Genomic DNA, 17126 nt, shown 5'->3' with positions numbered 1-17126 from the left:
GGTAATTGGTTTACGGTAGTTAGGAATAGAGCTGCTCATTGGGAATATATATCATAACTTCTGGAAACATTACTCCTGGATTCTTTGTCCATGAGCTTGTTGAAAAAGTCCCCATATGAAAGTGTTAGCTGCTTTGAAATGTTAACATGAAAGAATAAATAACTGGAAGATTCAGTAGGGCCCCTTTCCTTTTAATCCCGTCTAGGGTTTCAGAGAGACATATTTAAACACGGGAAATTAAAATAGAAGTGTTAAGGCTTCTCCCAATGATGGAAAACTTAGCAAAAGCTCATCAAGTTAGTGACATCTTACAGTTAACACATCAACATAAATATATTTAAGACCAGGACTGCAAGACAAATTGGGTGGAAACAGCTAGATGGGAAATTATTTTACACCACAATCATTGCAACAAAGAGTGCTAGTGTATTCATTGCAGACAATCAAAAACCTGAGTCATATCTGTCTTGGAGAGCTACGGATAAGTTGTTGATTTTTGCTGTGTTGGATCCAAAGGCTTTCTCAACTGAGTTTAGACGCTGACTATTTTACTGCATGGCAAGGTGTCCCTCGTGCTAATCACACTTAAAGATAGCTTCAGTTATAAATTGATGTAAAAGTCACCACTGTATATATGGGAAATTATGAGGGAGACAGGAGCTCAGCAGTAACATCACTGGGCTCATGGGTCAAAATCCCACCACAGCCAATGGTAGAATTTAAATTAATTGAATAAAATTTGGAATTGAAAGCTAGTCAAGCAATGGTGACAATGACACCATCCATGAGTGTTGCAAAAACTTACCTGCTTCACTAACATTCTTTAGGGAGGAAAACCTGCCCTGCTTATCTGGTGGCCCCAGATCTGTGGCAGCAGTTACCCTGCCTCTGAAATGTCTTGAATGTGGCCAGCAAGAGAAATGGAGTATTAATTGGTGACTATCCAAAACTCAGGTAATCTTTGGTTTATTTATAAGTCAGACAGTTGGAACTTCAAGATTAGAACTTAGTAAAGTACTTTTTGCATGAGTCATTGGATGGAAAGTAAATTCACATTCTGTGCCTCAAATCCATGCATTTGCAGAAGTGCAGTTATAACCATAAACTGAAACAGCATATTGTTGTTCAGCAGTCATTAGGGAAAAACAAAAGGTGCTGTGAGAGGCTGGGTGTACATAGAAAGCAGCAGATGTGTCGTCTAAGAATGTGAGACCAAAGCCAATATTGATGCAAAGTTTGACAAATGATGCACCCTGGTAAAAGTATGCCACGCTAACCTGTTGCGACAACATTATGTTAATTATTGAGAGGATCCCATTGTTTGATTTAATCTCCGGCAAAAGTATGCCACGTTAACCTGTTGCAGGCAAATATGTTAATGATTGAGTGGATCCCATTGTTTGATTTAGTCTCCAGGAGAAGACTTTTAATTAAACTTATACATCAAAGGATAAACAGTATTTAGTACTTAGAATTTGGCAGGGATCATGCAGACCTGAATCATTCAGGCACGAGTTTTGGCAGATGCAACTACTTCCTTCTCCACACAATGTTTTTTTATTAATTTGAGATGTTTTGTTGCTCATTCTGGTTCCATTAAAGAGAGCTAAGATATGGTGTTCCCAGCATTACATACATGGAGATTTGAAATTCCCTCAGCCATGCCAAGTGAATTCTTTGGAACTTTCTTGCACCATTAGGACCACTGGACATTGTTTGCAATAAATTGTTAGATTTGAGGACAATGAGAGATTGGGAACAAATATCAGTGACATCAAAATCCCAGAAAAGAATAAATAATGCATAGACAGTCAAAGTTAAATTTGCTGCAATTTTCTCTCTCCCTCAATATGTTCTCATTCTGGATGAGATACTTTGGGCTGAATTTTGCCATTTTGAATTGAAGTGTTTTTTTCATGTTGAAGCAGGTTTGTGGTTTCCAGTCTGTCATGGCTCATAATGACTTTCCTCACAAAATGTCTGACTCTTCACTTCATCAGTAATGCATCCTGACTGTACAGCGCTCTTCTTCTGGAATCCTGTGGGAGGAGAAGTCAATTGTTGGATGCTGCCAGACTTCCAGCATTTATGCCCAGTTGCATAACAAAATGCCGGTGTAGCCACATTTGGAATATTGTGTACAGTTCTGTTCGTCCAATTACAGAAATGATATGGAAGCATTGTAAAAGGTGCAGAGGAGATTTACCAGGATGTTGCCTGGTCTGGAGGGAAGGTCTTATGTCGAAAGGCTGAGAGACTCGGTCTGTTCTCATTGGAAAGAAGAAGGCTAAGGGGGGATTTGATAGAGACATACAAGATGATCAGAGGATTAGGTAGGGTAGACAGTGAAAGACGTTTTCCTAGAATGATGACGTCAGCTTTTACAAGAGGGTATAACTACAAATTGTGGAGTGATAGATTTAAGATAGATGTCAGAGGCAAGTTCTTTATGCAGAGAGTCGTAAGGGCAGTCAACTCAGCCATATTAGGGAGATTTAAACAATCCTTAGATAAGAACATGGATGATTTTGGGATAGTGTAGGGGGACGAGCTGAGAATAGTTCACAGGTCAGTGCAACATTGGGGGCCAAAGGGCCTGTTCTGCGTTGTATAGTTCTATGTTCTATGTTGCATACCACTTTAAATCCTGCAAGTCAGGAGACCCTGCGACTCCAAAACTGTAACTCTATAACAATCCTAATTGGTTAATTTTGATCATTCAACAAATACTCAAGGAATTCCATAAATCACTCCTTCCGCTGATTGTCATTCAGTGGCTGAAGCCAAAATGTTGCAGCATCAGGGCGAAGACTGAGCGAGGCTTGACTGTGATGCTTCCAAATGCTGAACAGCCTGATTTCAGGATCACACATAGGGAATGGCTATTTGCACAAAGTGTTGCTGCCTTCAGTAAAAGAGGGAGCAAAATTGAAGGTTCTGATTACCTTGAAAACTAATCTATTGCAACAGAACTCAGCATTGTTTTACCTGACCACACAATCTAAATGTGGAAAATGTCACACACTGCATTATGGCTTTAGCAGAGCTTCCCAGACTGGACAAAGGCCAGAACATTTTCTTTAACCATTGCTTTTTGATTCAAAGCCAACAGTTTACCGTATCAGCAGAATTGCTGACATGATGAAGTCTTCCTGCCTTTGTTTCCAGGGCGGCTGCACTTAAAAAGGACAGGAAGCTGCCCAACTGGTACACGGTTCCGTTTTAATGATAGCTGGAGCCTCAGACATCGTCTGCGATGGTCATTTAAAGGTATTGTTCCAATTCCAAACCTGGATTGCACTGGTATTTATCTGCCTTGTTCAGTACAGGCAATATATAGTTGAGGTGAATGGCAGAAGTGGCAGGGAGGGGGGAGGAGTTTGTGTCTCATCTATCAAATGGGAAATGCTCAGTATTGCTATCTTTTGGATGCAGTATGTGTCTATCAGGCACTCAGCTGGGGAGCAGCCAACCTTGTGCCCAATCACAGGCATCATGGTGAAAGTCTTCTTGCTGAGCTGCCACTGGGCAGTGCTAAGTTCGGAGTAATACATCACCCAAGACCCAGACTCACCAAGCGAGCTAGGTCACAGGTAAGTGATGGCAGGGCTGCTGTGGTAAAATTTATGGGTGAAGAAATTCCATGGTAAGTGTAGGCAATTGGCTATCAGCGCGGCCTTTCCCTTCGAAGATCCACTCCACCGTGGGTATTAATTGCCCATTTCAGAGCCTTATTTTGTGGCTTTCCACAGGCCTCCAGGTTTAATCACAGATGATCACCCATTATTTTCCTGTATGATTAAATGTGCCTCTCTCACCAAATGCAGGCAGCCTTGAGAACCCTTATGCTAGGCTTTGTGGATAAAGACTTGCCAATTATAAGAAACTTGGCAGGGATTTTACTAAGGAGCATGTTGGCTGCAAGCTGGAGAGTTGAGGTTCAGAGAGATGACAGACCACCCAGCATTCACAGTATGAGGCCTTAGGGACATTTAACCCCAGCACACAGCTTGTAGAATTATACAGTCCAGCAGCAAGTTTGAGCTGGTGAGCAAGAGGGAACAGAACGTCAGGCAACAAAAATCTTCTTATAGGGACACAAATGAGATATTCCTAATACTAAGGTTATAGTCAGTCTGGCACCATCGACTGGCGAAGAAATATGCATGGCAGTAGAGACCCAACAACTTTACAAGCAAAATTCAGCCAACACATGAAATCTGAAAGAAAGGACTCATGACTCATGGGAGCCCATAGAGTGTTTCTGCTTCTCCTGGTCCACAAGCTTCCAATCAGCTGGAATCTGGTCTCTTCCTTTCTGATGCTTCACCTTCTATTCTCACCAACACCAGACTTTTATCCTGCCTTTTTCTCTGTTTTCACATTCTCAACCTCCACTTCAGATGTTGGGAAATCAATTTGCCCGCAGACTCATTTCCAGGTTTCTTCACGCTGTCGCAATGACTGCAAGTTGTTTCACCAACAGCCACACTTCAAACACTGTGGTCCTCTTCTCATCTGCCTTATTAAAGGTCAGGCTTCCACACCCACACCACACAACTCTAGGCTTCAAACCAGCAATTTTACAGTTTGCTTTTTCACTACAGGCTGGTGTGCAATGCCCTCCGTATTTCATTCAACCCACAAGAGCTATAGCAGGCAATCATTTGCTTTGTTTTAAATTATGTGCTGCTATTTCCATTTGTAATCACTTTCAATCCCATAATTTATCTGCATTCTCAATGTTTTCTAACCGAATGCTGTTGCCATCAAGAATTGCTGTCTAGTGTGTCTTACTACGGATGAAATTAAAAATCACACAATACCAAGTTATAGTCCAACAGGTTTATTTGAAAGCACTAGCTTTCAGAGCGCTACTCGTTCACCAGGTAGGTGAAGGAGTAGTGCTCCAAAAGCTAGTGCTAACCCTGTTGGACTTGAACCTGGTGTTGTGTGAGTTTTTGTCCATCCCAGTCCAACACTGGCTCCTCCACATCGTTATGATTGATGATGCAAAAAATCAAACTTCAGGATTGACTTTCTCAGCTCTTTAGCCGTCATGGCTAGTTCTTTGCCAATTAAGGAATATTCAGGTTTCACCTGAATGTCTGATGTCTCAGAAGTTGTGTTGAGCCCCGGGAGAGCAGGACTGACTTCTCTATTTCCTCCTATTGCATTGAAAAGTAATGATGAATTAAAACAGACATCCTTACTTAACTCCTTTAGACCATAAGACACAGGAGCAGAATTAATCCATTTTGCCCATCAAGTCTGCTCCATCACTTGATTGCGCCTGATACATTTCTCAAACCAATTCTCCTGCCTTCTCCCTGTAAGCTTTGATGTCCATATTAATCAGGAACCTATCTATCTCTGTTTAAAGATACTCAAAGGACTTGGTCTCCACAGTCCTCTGCAGCAATGAATTCCACAGATTCACCACCATCTGCTGAAAATATTCCTCCTCATCTTAGAATGAAAGGCCAATCCTTTAAAACTAAGGCTGTGTTCTTGGATCCTAGTCTCTCCTACTAACGGAAACATCTTCCCACAACCAGCCCATCTGAGCCTCTTAGTATTCTGTATATTTCAATCAGATCCCACCCCCCCCATCCTTCTCAACTCCATCAAGTGCAGACTCGGAGTCCACAACTGTTTCTCATATGACAAACCCTTCACACCTGGGATCATTCTTGTAAACTTCCTCTGGACCCCTCCAATGCCAGCCCACCTTTTCTTAGATATACCAAATGCAGTCTGACCAGAGCCTTATATAGTGTCAGCAGTACATACCTGCTGTTGTATTCTAGCCCTCTCAAAATGTATGCCAACATTGCACTTACCTTGCTAACATGCACATGAACCTGTACATTAACCTTAAGAGATCTAGGACTTCATGTCCCTTTGTGCTTCAGACTTCTGAAGCCTTCCGCCACTTAGAAAACAGTGTTTGCTTCTATTCCTTCTCCCAAAATGCGTAACCTCACACTTTTCCAGATTGTATTTCATCTGCCGTTCCTTTGCCCACTCACCGAGCCTATCCAAGTCCTTCTGCAGCCTCCCCACTTCTTCATCATTAATTATCCCTCCACTTATCTTTGTGTCATCTGCAAACTTAGCAAATCCCAGACTGGTCACGTGCCATTACATCTGAATTTACACTAGCATTGAATCGGAATTTTTCAGGGGAATGTAAATGGATACAATGAATTGCAGACTGTTGATGTGGATAGAGAAGATGAATAATCTTTGCAGGCCGTATTGATCATTGCTAAAGTGTCTGGATTACTAGTTATGGTATTGTTTGTGCAACTTTCGAACTCTGCCTTAGAAGTCAGTGGTGATGGGATCATTGAATATTTTTAAGATGCAGGTAGAATGATTCTTGCTTGTCAAGAGAATCAAAGGTTTTCAGCATTGATGGGAATTCAAATCACAAGCACATCAACCAAGACATCATTGAATGGCAGAACAGACTTGAAGGGCCAAATGGTCTACTTTTGTTCCCACTTTGTACATTTGTATATAGGCCTGCTAGCTGCAGCATTGTTACTATCAATTGACTGAAACATTACATATCAATCATTCTTTTTTTAACTTGCAGTAAGCCAGAATAACAATTTCAAGCAGGTGGGTGGAATCCTTCAGCTCAACATTATGTGGTAAGTATATTTCACATTTCCATAAAAGCATCACCTGCAAAGGCACACTCTTCCCCCAGCCGTCTGCTTGCAAACTGACAGCATGCTGGTGGGAAATATCAGCAGAGAGTCAACCCTGAACTGACAACATAACTAACCAGCATCTGCTGTGATTTGAGTGGCACATATAGAAGTATTACCCCTCAGCCAGTGATAAACAGAATCACTCAGGAAAATTCTCAGAAGAATCATTGATAGCACCTTGACTGAACATTTGATGTGCAGTTATAGAGTTAGTGAAGCAACTAAAACTTCCTTAAGATTTAGATTTTGATCAATTTGAGCAAATCATGAAAAACACCCATTATTACTAAGCCTTGAGAGCATTTTACAATTTCTTTTATTTTTTCATTCCCAACTACAAAATGCTAAGGGGAAGCAAGAAGCAACCAATTACAAAAAGAAAATTACGCATAATGGGTTCGATTCCATCCTTGGTTGACTGTCTGTGTAGGGTTTGCGCATTCTCCCAGTGTCTGCGTGGGTTTCCTCTGGGTGCTCTGAGTTCCTCCCGTGGTCTAAAGATGTGCAGGTCAGGTAAATTGGCAATGCTAAATTGCTCATAGTGTTAGGTGCACTAGTCAGAGGGAAATGGGTCTGGGCGGGTTACTCTTCAGAGGGTCAGTGTGGACTTGTTGGGTCGAAGGGCTTGTTCCACACTATAGGGAATCTAATTTAATCTAATAATAAAGCACAAATGCTAGTTTTTAAAGATATAGTTGCCTTTTCCCGAGGATGGGGGAATTTCAAGACTGGGGGCACATTAGGTTGAGAGGGCAGAGATTGAAAAAAATAGATGACAGGCAAATATTTTACACAGTGTGGTTCACTGGTGGAATGAACTTCCTCAAGAAGTGGTGGATGTGGATACAGTTGCAACATTTAAAACATTTGGATCAGCACATGAATAGGAAGTGTTTGGAGGAATATGGGTCAGGAGCAGTCCCGTGGGACTAGGTTAGTTTGAGATTATGGTCAGAATGGACTGGTTAGTCTGAAGGATCTGTCTTTGAGCTGTATGACTCTAAGTGTCATACCATATGTCATAAATGATCAAAATGTGGTCTCTAATAGATAATTTATTTGAAGAATTTATATTCTCTCTTTGGAAAATGTATGTAAAATGTAGGAATATATGTTCAATTGACTGAAGTACAAAAGGATCTCTTTTAATACATGACACTGAAATAGATTTACATTTGTACTGGTCAAGGTAAGTCTCATTCAATACTCAGCCATTTACTTAAGACCAGTTGCAGAAAGTGAATCAGTTCCAATTGTAATAGTGCTGTGAGACCTCATTACTACAAGCTGCCAGATGCTGATGGAATAACTCATAAGGAAATGAATACAGCAAGAATAAATTGCCAAGAGACCTTTAACAAAATCACATGCAAAAGATGTAAAAATCTATTGCAAACATATAAATACATTATCAGTTTGAATTAACGTACACTTCAAATCGCAATAAGCTTCAAATTTCCACTTCCCTGTTACTTATGTTGCTTCATTCAAAACATTTGATCTTTTCATTTCAAGAAATTACATTCTATTTTCTACAGCATGTTGTAAATGGCATGAGCTCCAACATTATTTGTATAATAGACTGACAAGGGTCACTGCTCCCAGCTAATTGGCAAAGTAAATTGGTAAACCGTTCTTGTTATTATGCCAATACATGAGTCAGTGCAATTTCCATCTAAATGGTCAATATATCAAGAAAAATAAATGCATTAACAGTCAATGCATTCAGTAATGAAATAACAATACGCTGTTAAATGACAAATTCTTTACCCAATATTCCAAAATACAGTAGTACTGAAAGAAAGTGAGTTTCATACTATTGTTTAAATCCATTATTCAGATTACATCAATAAGTCATCAAAGAAGAAATCTTACAAAGACTAACCTTTTGGGACATTTAACTGTATAAGATTAAATGCTACAACCTTGAGAAGTTATTAGGAGTAACTCACTGTCTCATTTTACTTCATAGCCTTCATCTTTCAATCAGAAATGTTTTTTTTTCTAGACTGCCCTGTTTTTAGCAAACATGCTACTCCTCACTAAAAACAATACAATCATATTTTAAAAATCAGGAAATTTCATCTCACACCTGTACTTCATGAATATTGCCACATAAAGCTGAAACAGATTCACATTTGAACTTGCTCAGGTAAATCTAATTCAATACTCAACTGTTTACTTTGGCTCAGTTTCAGTGAGTAAATCAATTCTAATTCTCCAGCAAGACCTCATTACTACAAACTGGCTGATGATGCAATAAATCATGAAGAATTGATGGTCAGGCTTTATTTAAATATAAAGATGAAAGGTGTCAGAGTTTCAGACTGGATTATAAAATAAACTCCTGCTAAGCTGAAACATGTATTGTTGGAGTTGGTTATAATGAAGTCTATGGATATATATTCAGTTCTCAATAGGTTGAACCCTAATTGTTTCTTCAATAAGCAGCATATTCCCATGCCAGTTCAATATTAATGGTGACATCTTACATATCTTGTCCAACCCCACTTTTCTGTCTGCTTCATACCTGTGCATGCCACGGCTGCAAAGACCCAACACTGTCCATAGCAAACACGTTGACAATCAAATCTGTTCCACTGACGAAGGATACTAACACTTCCATTCCACGATAATGGTGATTTTCCACCTGAATAATCAGTGGTCCAGTTACCCAGCAGTATCCCTTTATCATCATTGCAATTCACCTGCACATAAGAAATAAATGATTAATGATTATACAAAGATATAAACACAGAAAAACAATGAGTCACTCTTACAAGACACAGTTCTGGTGATTACATGGCACGTAAAAGTTAGCCACAGAACTTAACATATAAAGTTTTTTGCCACAAACCACTAAAGCTCTAATCACTAGCAACAGAATTAAATTAAATAGAATCAGACTCGCCGCTGCCAACTACCCAACCGAGAGTAGGGGCTGCTACTGTTTAGAGAGTCCAGGAAGCGCCCTATGTTTCGAGAAGGTCCCCAGGCCATGGGTGAGTGCCGAAGGAATGAAGGTCACTGGAATCGGGGGTCACCAGGTAGGTGGGGATGAGGGGCGTTGGAAGTAAGTGCATTACATTCAGTGGGTCCCCCTTCTCAATCCCAGATCCCTCAAGCAGGCACTGTGTGCCTTTGAATGAGAAATCCACCTAAAAGATCATAACTTTGTTTGGCTATGTCTTCATGAGGCAAGCCTAGGATGAATTCAAGTGACAGGAGGTTAACATCCTTAAGTGGACACAAATTAATTTCCCGCTAAAAAATTATTGATGCTGGCATTACTTTAATATCTACTGTGCTATAACTCCCAAAATCATTTTCTTTTGAAAGTAGTTTCCTGAGCCATCCCAACCCAGACCTATCTGGATGCAACTAGCCAGGTATGCAGTTTGCACATTCCTGCCTAATCATACCCTCCAGGTACCCACTCTAACTTTAATGTCTAAAATTGGCACCATGCTGTTTCTCTCCACTACCTGGGAAAATAGTAACCTCTCTATAATTGATTGGTGTTAATATTATCGTATGCAATTAGGCTCCTGGCCACTCATTCTTGAAATTCTCATTTAGTCAAGCATCTCATTTAGTCAACAAAATCAAGCATTTTTTTCTCAACATCACAAATTTCATTATTTCTTTCTTGTCACCACTGCCAATTGTCTCACCATTGCCCAGGTCATTCAGGGAGTGGGAGAATTCAAGAATACAAAATTCCAAAGGGAATAACAATTTACAGAGGAACCTCGATTATCCAAAGGACACATATTTCATTCGGTTAATCGAATTCTGGATAATTAAATGCCGGATAACATAGTTTAGCCAAACATCAGGACCTTGCAATCTTGCCGGATAATCCAAAATTCAGATAATCAAATGCTGGATAATCGAGGTTCCTCTGTATATGGCATGAGAAACTGGGTCTTGGGCTTGATTGAGAATTTGCCATAGAGAATTCACCAAGGAATAATTACTCTCAACATTTTTGTTTAAATGTCTACAAAAAAGGGAAGCTGCTTTTGACTGGGAGTATTAAATTCTGCCAAGACTAGAGCAGTAATGGAAAAGTACAGTCAGTCAGGCAGCACCGACGAGCAGGCAAATCGATATTTTGGGGAAAAAGCCCTTCATCATGAATGAGGCTGGGAGCCTCAGGAGGTGGAGAGATAAATGGGAGGGGGGTGGGGCCAGGAAGAAGGTAGTTGAGAGTGTAATAGGTGGATGGAGGTGGAGTAAAGGTGATAGGTTGGAGAGGAGGGTGGAGCAAATAGGTGGGAGGGAGATTGACAGGTGGGACAGGTCATGAGGACAGTGCAGAGCTGGAAGGTTGGAACTGGGATAAGGTGAGGGAGGGGAAATGAGGAAAATGGTGAAGGGGGCGTGGACCTGACCACGTAGACTTGGAGGGAATGGTCTTTATGGAAAGCACAGAGAAGTGGGGAAGGAAATATACTTCTGGTGATGGGGTCCGTTTGCAGGAGGCAGAAATGTCGACAGATGCGCTGTATATGAAGGTTGGTGGGGTGGAAGGTGAGGACAGGGGTGTTCTGTCCTTATTGTAGTTGGAGGGGTGGGGTTTGAGAACAGGGATGAGGAACATGGATGAGATGTGCTGGGGGGCATCTTCAACCATATGGGAGGCATAATTATGGTCTGTAAAGGAGGCCATCTGGTGTGTTCTGTGGTGGAACTAGTCCTCCTGGGAGCAGATGCGGCGGAGGTGGAGGAATTAGGAATAGGGGAAAGCATTTTTGTAGGAGGCAGGGTGGAAAGAGGTGTAATCCAGGTACCTATGGGAATCAGTGGGTTTGTAGAAAATGTCAATGGAGATGGAGAAGCCCAGGAAGGGGAGAGAGGTATCAGAGATGTTCCAGATGAATTTAAGGTCAGGATGGAATGTGTTGGTGAAGTTGATGAATTGTTCAACTTCCTCGTGGGAGCACAAGATGGTGCCGATGCAGTCATCAATATAGCGGAGAAAAAGGTGGGGAGCAGTGCCGGTGTAACTCTGGAAGATAGACTGTTCCATGTAGCCGACAAAAAGACAGGCGTAGCTGGGGCCCATGCAGATGCCTATGGCTACCCCTTTCATCTGGAGGAACTGGGAGGATTGGAAGGGGAAATTACTGAGGATGAGGACCTGTTCAGCCAAATGAATAAGAGTGTCAGTGAAAGGGTACTGGTGGAGTCATTGAGAGATGAAGAAAATCTGGTCATGGCAGATTGAAGTGTAGAGGGACTGGACATCCATGGTGAACATGAGGCATTGGAGGCCAGGGAAATGGAAGTTGGAGGAGTTGGAGGGCCTGGGTGGTGTCCCGAATGTATGTGGGGAGCTCCTGGACTGGGAGGATAGGATAGTATCGAGGTAGGTGGAGATGAATTTGGTGGGGCAGGAGCAGGCTGAGATGACCGGGGTACTTACGCATATGGATCTTGGGTAGGAGGTAGAACCGGGTGATGTGGGGTTCCTGAACTATGAAGTTGGAAGCTGTGGGTGGGAAATCTCCTGAGGTGATGAGGTTGTGTATGATCTGGGAGATGATGGTTTGGTGATGTCAGGTGTGATCATGGTCGAGGAGGTAATAGAAGGAGGTGTCTTTGAATTGGCGCCTGGCTTCAGCAGTGTAGAGGTCGGTGCGCCAAACTACCACTTTGCCCCCTTTGTCCACTGGTTTGATGATGAGGGTGGGATTGGAATAGAGGGAGTGGAGAGCTGTGTGTTGTGAGGATGACAGGTTGGAGTGGGGAAGGGGGTAAACAGGTTGATGCGGTTAATGTTTCGGCGGCAGTTGAAAATAAAGAGGTCAAGGGTTGGTAACAGACCTACACGGGGTGTCCAGGTGGATGGAGCGTGTTGGAGGTGGGCAAAGGCTTCCTCAGAAAGTGGGCGGGAGTCTTGATTAAAAAAGTAAGCTCGGTAGTGGAAGAAGTGTTTGATGTCACAACGTGTATTGAATTCGTTGATGCATGGATGGAGGGGGATGAAGCTAAGGCCTTTGCTGAGGACTGATCTTTCGTCCTCACTGAGGGGAAGGTCTGGGGAGGATAGTAAAAACCCGACAGGGTTGGGAGCTAGGACCTGGTGTAGGGCTGGTGCTGGGAGTGGGGGTGGAGACTGTGACTGCAGTGGGTGTGGTAGTGGTGGGAATGGGGGTGAAGTCAGTTGCAGAAGAGATGCTCACCCCGGTGTTCTGGGTTGGGTAGGGACGGTGACAGTGTGATCTGTGGGGAGGTGGGGGAGCATATGAGCAGTGTGTCAATGGGGGTGGAAGTGGTTGTGATGACAGCAGCTGCAGAGGAGGAAGTGGCGGAACGCATGGCGTCAGTGATGACATGGGGGGGCGGAAGTGATGAAACGCGTGGTGATGTCGTTGGGGGTGGAAGTGGCTGCGGCAGCAGCCATGAAGGGGGCGGAAGTGTGGTTCCAGTTGGGCCTTGCGCTGGTCTCTGCAGTGGCGGATCTCGTGGTGATCACGGAGGTGGCATGAGCAGCTGTGGCTGCACCTGCAAATGGACCCCACCACCAGAGATATATTTCCCTCCCCATCCCTATCCACTTTCCATAAACATCGTTCGCCCCGTGACTACCTCGTCAGGTCCACGCCCCCTAACAGCCCACCCTCCCCTCCTGGGACCCTCCCCTGTCACCGCAGGAATTGCAAAACCGATGCCCACATCTCCCCCCTCACCTCTGTGCAATTGCCTTCCACATCCATCAAAGTTTCACCTGCACTTCCACCAATGTCATTTATTGTAGCCGTTGCTTCCGATGCAGTCTCCTCTAAACTGGGGAGACCAGACACCTTCTCGCAGAGTGCTTCAGCGAACATCTCCAGGACACCCGCACCAGTCAACCCCACAGCCCCGTTGCCGAACATTTCAACTCCCCCTCCCAATCTGCCAAAGACATGCAGGTCCTGGGCCTCCTCCACCGATACTCCCTCACCACCCGACGCCTGGAGGAAGAATGCCTCATCTTCCGCCTCCGGACCTTTCAAGCCCATGGCATCAATGTGGACTTCATCAATTTCCTCATTTCCCCCTCCCCCCACCTTACCCCAGTTCCAACCATCCAGCTCAGCACCATCCTCATGACCTGTCCCACCCGTCAATCTTCCTTCCCACCTATCCACTCCACCCTATCACCTTTACCCCACCTCCATCCACCTATTGCACTCTCAGCTACCTTCCCCCCAGTCCTAACCCCCTCCCATTTATCTCTCCACCTCCGGAGGCTCCCAGCCTTACTTCTGATTGCCGGTTTTTGCCCGCAACGTCAATTTTCCTGCTCCTCAGATGTTGCCTGATCTGCTGTGCTTTTCCAGCACAACTCTAATCTTGACTCTAGCATCTGCAGTATCCACTTTTGCCTATTAAATTCTGCCCACTATCTCTGTGCATTTTAGCTGTTTTTCTCTTTCCCATATAACTTACAATCTGGTACGGTTTGCATAAATAAATTAATAATCTGTAATTCGTTTTTGTACAATGTGTTATGTGCAATTCATATTAATACAAATGATTCAGTGAACTCTTGCACTGTACCAAATATAACACAGAACTAGTTATTTTGTCAAACGTTGATGAGTAATTATTGCTTATGCAGGACTGGTTCAATATGTTTCTGTTCTAACATATCTGGAACTCTGTCATTCGACAAGATATGGCAACTATTTATTATTAAATTCTTTAGCCCCTTGAGGTCTCTCCAAAACCAATTATGCTTGTTGTAATTATTTTTCTATGAATATAAGAATTGAATTTCTTGAGGCTGCCTTTCTTGTGAATCTGATTCAATTTAACATTACCCACTTTATTCTTCAAGGAAATAAATATTTATAAATTTCTTTCAGATTTTGTTTCCAGATATTGTCACAGAAAAATTTCTGGGTTGCTCCTAACATAATGCGTTTTTATTTATTCCTCAAGGTGTTTGGCAGCCAATCATTTTTTGACAGGAATCATTATGAAATGTAATTAGCTAAAAACTTTCTGGAGTTTTTTTTTCATGGAAATTTGTTCTTGTCACATATTAAATGCCAACATGTGATTCTGGTGAACAGAAACTCAAGTGAACTCTGAAAGGGGCATGGATTATTTGCTGCCAGATTTTACCCGTTATTACATCTGGCCAGGGCTTAACAAAAAACAGTAAAGACATGAATGTAGCCCCGAGCATTTTATGTTTAGGATTACTAGACTGATGTCTGAGATTGTAAGACTGATGTATGAAGATAGCTTGGATCTGTTAGCACTGTATTCACTGGAGTTTAGGAGGTTAAGGGTGGGGGGGAATCTCATAGAAACAGATATAAGTCTAACAAGATGACAGAGGGTAAATACAGGAAGGATGTTCCTGGTGACCGGGAGTAAAGAACCACGGGTTATGTTTAAGGATACAGGTTAGGCAATTTACTATTGAAATGAGGAGATACTTCTTCAGCCAGAGAGTGGTAAGTCTGTGGAATTCATTACCACAGAAAGTAACAAAGACCAAAACATTAAATGTTTTCAGGAAAGTGTTAGATATAGTTCTTGGGGTTAAAGGGTATGGGGAGAAAGTGTTAACAGTGGACTGATTTGGATGATCAGCCATGATCAAATTGAATGGTGGAGCACATACAAAAGGCTGAATAGCTTATTCCCGCTTCTATTTTTCAATGTTTCTATTTTGTTTCTATTGTATTTTCCTTTATTTCTAGCTGTATTCCCCTATATCTCATACAGGACACTCAGTGAACTGTTTAGAATGGGCTATTTTAGCATTTTGTTTCATGTATATATTTTCTGGAGCAGTGTTTGGTTTGGGTTATAAAATGGATGACCAAATGCAGCAGGCAAATACAGTAAATATCAATTTCCCACTATCTATGGAGAACAACCAACTCAACCAAACCGACTCAATGTGTCTTTTTTTTAAATTAAGCAAAAATGTTGAGCTAATCATTCCCTGAAGAAATCTCTGAAAATTCCTCAATCAATCACTGTGTGCGCATAGCACTTTGAAGGCACAGTGTGAACTTAATGTGGTAAACAGTGTAAAATTGTGTGAGGAAACTTGCTGGGATTCAAAGAAAATGACCCTTGTTGGCATTCCCTGAGATTGACTCCAAGTCAAATTTCAGGAAAATTCAGCCCCTTCTGACTGTCCTGGTGATGGCAAGATAAAAAGTTTTGCATATGTTTCTTTTATTCAGCAGATATAAGGGCTGTGGTGGGGAGGGTGATGGCCTAATGGTATTATTGCTAGCCTACTAATCCAGAGACTTTGGTAATGTTCTGCAGACCTGGGTTCGAATCCTGCTATGGCAGATGGTGGAATCAGAATTCAGTAAATAAGCATGATAGGGGTTCTAATGATGACGACCATGAATCCATTGGCAATTAGAGTCATAGAGATGTACAGCATGGAAACAGACCCTTCGGTCCAACCCGTCCATGCCAACCAGATATCCTAACCCAATCTAGTCCCACCTGACAGCACCAGGCCCATATCCCTCCAAACCCTTCCTATTCATATACCCATCCAAATGCCTCTTAAGTGTTGCAATTGTACCAGCCTCCACCACAACCTCTGGCAGCTCATTCCATACACGTACCACCCTCCGCGTGAAAAAGTTGCCCCTTTGGTCTCTTTTATATCTTTCCTCTCTCACGCTAAACCTAAGCCCTCTAGTTCTGGACTCCCTGACCCCAGGGAAAAGACTATCCTATCCATGCCCACCATAATTTTGTAAACCTCTATAAGATCACCCCTCAGCCTCCGACGTTCCAGGGAAAACAGCCCCAGCCTGTTCAGCCTCTCCCTGTAGCTCAGATCCTCCAACCCTGGCAACATCCTTATAAATCTTTTCTGAACCCTTTTGAGTTTCACAACATCTTTCTGATAGGAAGGAGACCAGAATTGCATGCAATATTCCAACAGTGGCCTAACCAGTGTCCTGTACAGCCGCAACATGACCTCCCAGTTCCTGTACTCAATACACTGTCTAATAAAGGAAAGCATACCAAATGCCTTCTTCACTATCCTATCTACCTGCAACTCCACTTTCAAAGAGCTATGAACCTGCACTCCAAGGTTTCTTGTTCAGCAACACTCCCTAGGACCTTACCATTAAGTATATAAGTCCTGCTAAGATTTGCTTTCCCAAAATGCAACACCTCACACGTATCTGCATTAAACTCCATCTGCCACTTCTCAGCCCATTGGCCCATCTGCTGTTGTAATCTGAGGTAACCCTCTTCGCTGTCCACTACACCTCCAATTTTGATGTCATCTGCAAACTTACTAACTGTATCTCTTATGCTCACATTCAAATCATTTATGTAAATGACAAAAAGTACAGGGCCCAGCACCGATCCTTGTGGCACTCCATGGTCACAGGCGTCCAG

General features: G+C 42.5%; 1 protein-coding gene across 1 annotated transcript in view; it reads right to left on the bottom strand.

Moving 5' to 3' along the window:
- The window catches only part of LOC132822897 (protein-glutamine gamma-glutamyltransferase 2-like), an 82028-nt gene that overhangs the window by 30118 nt on the left and 34784 nt on the right, over positions 1-17126 (bottom strand). The window contains exon 6 of the mRNA XM_060836292.1: positions 9256-9433. Within this exon, the coding sequence (XP_060692275.1) occupies positions 9256-9433 (178 nt within the window). The remainder of the gene's footprint in view (positions 1-9255; positions 9434-17126) is intronic.

This window comes from Hemiscyllium ocellatum, chromosome 15, assembly GCF_020745735.1.
Source record: "Hemiscyllium ocellatum isolate sHemOce1 chromosome 15, sHemOce1.pat.X.cur, whole genome shotgun sequence".
Lineage (NCBI taxonomy): Eukaryota > Metazoa > Chordata > Chondrichthyes > Orectolobiformes > Hemiscylliidae > Hemiscyllium > Hemiscyllium ocellatum.
Note: the sequence above shows the minus strand (reverse complement) of the source record. Positions and strands in the feature narration are given on the sequence as shown.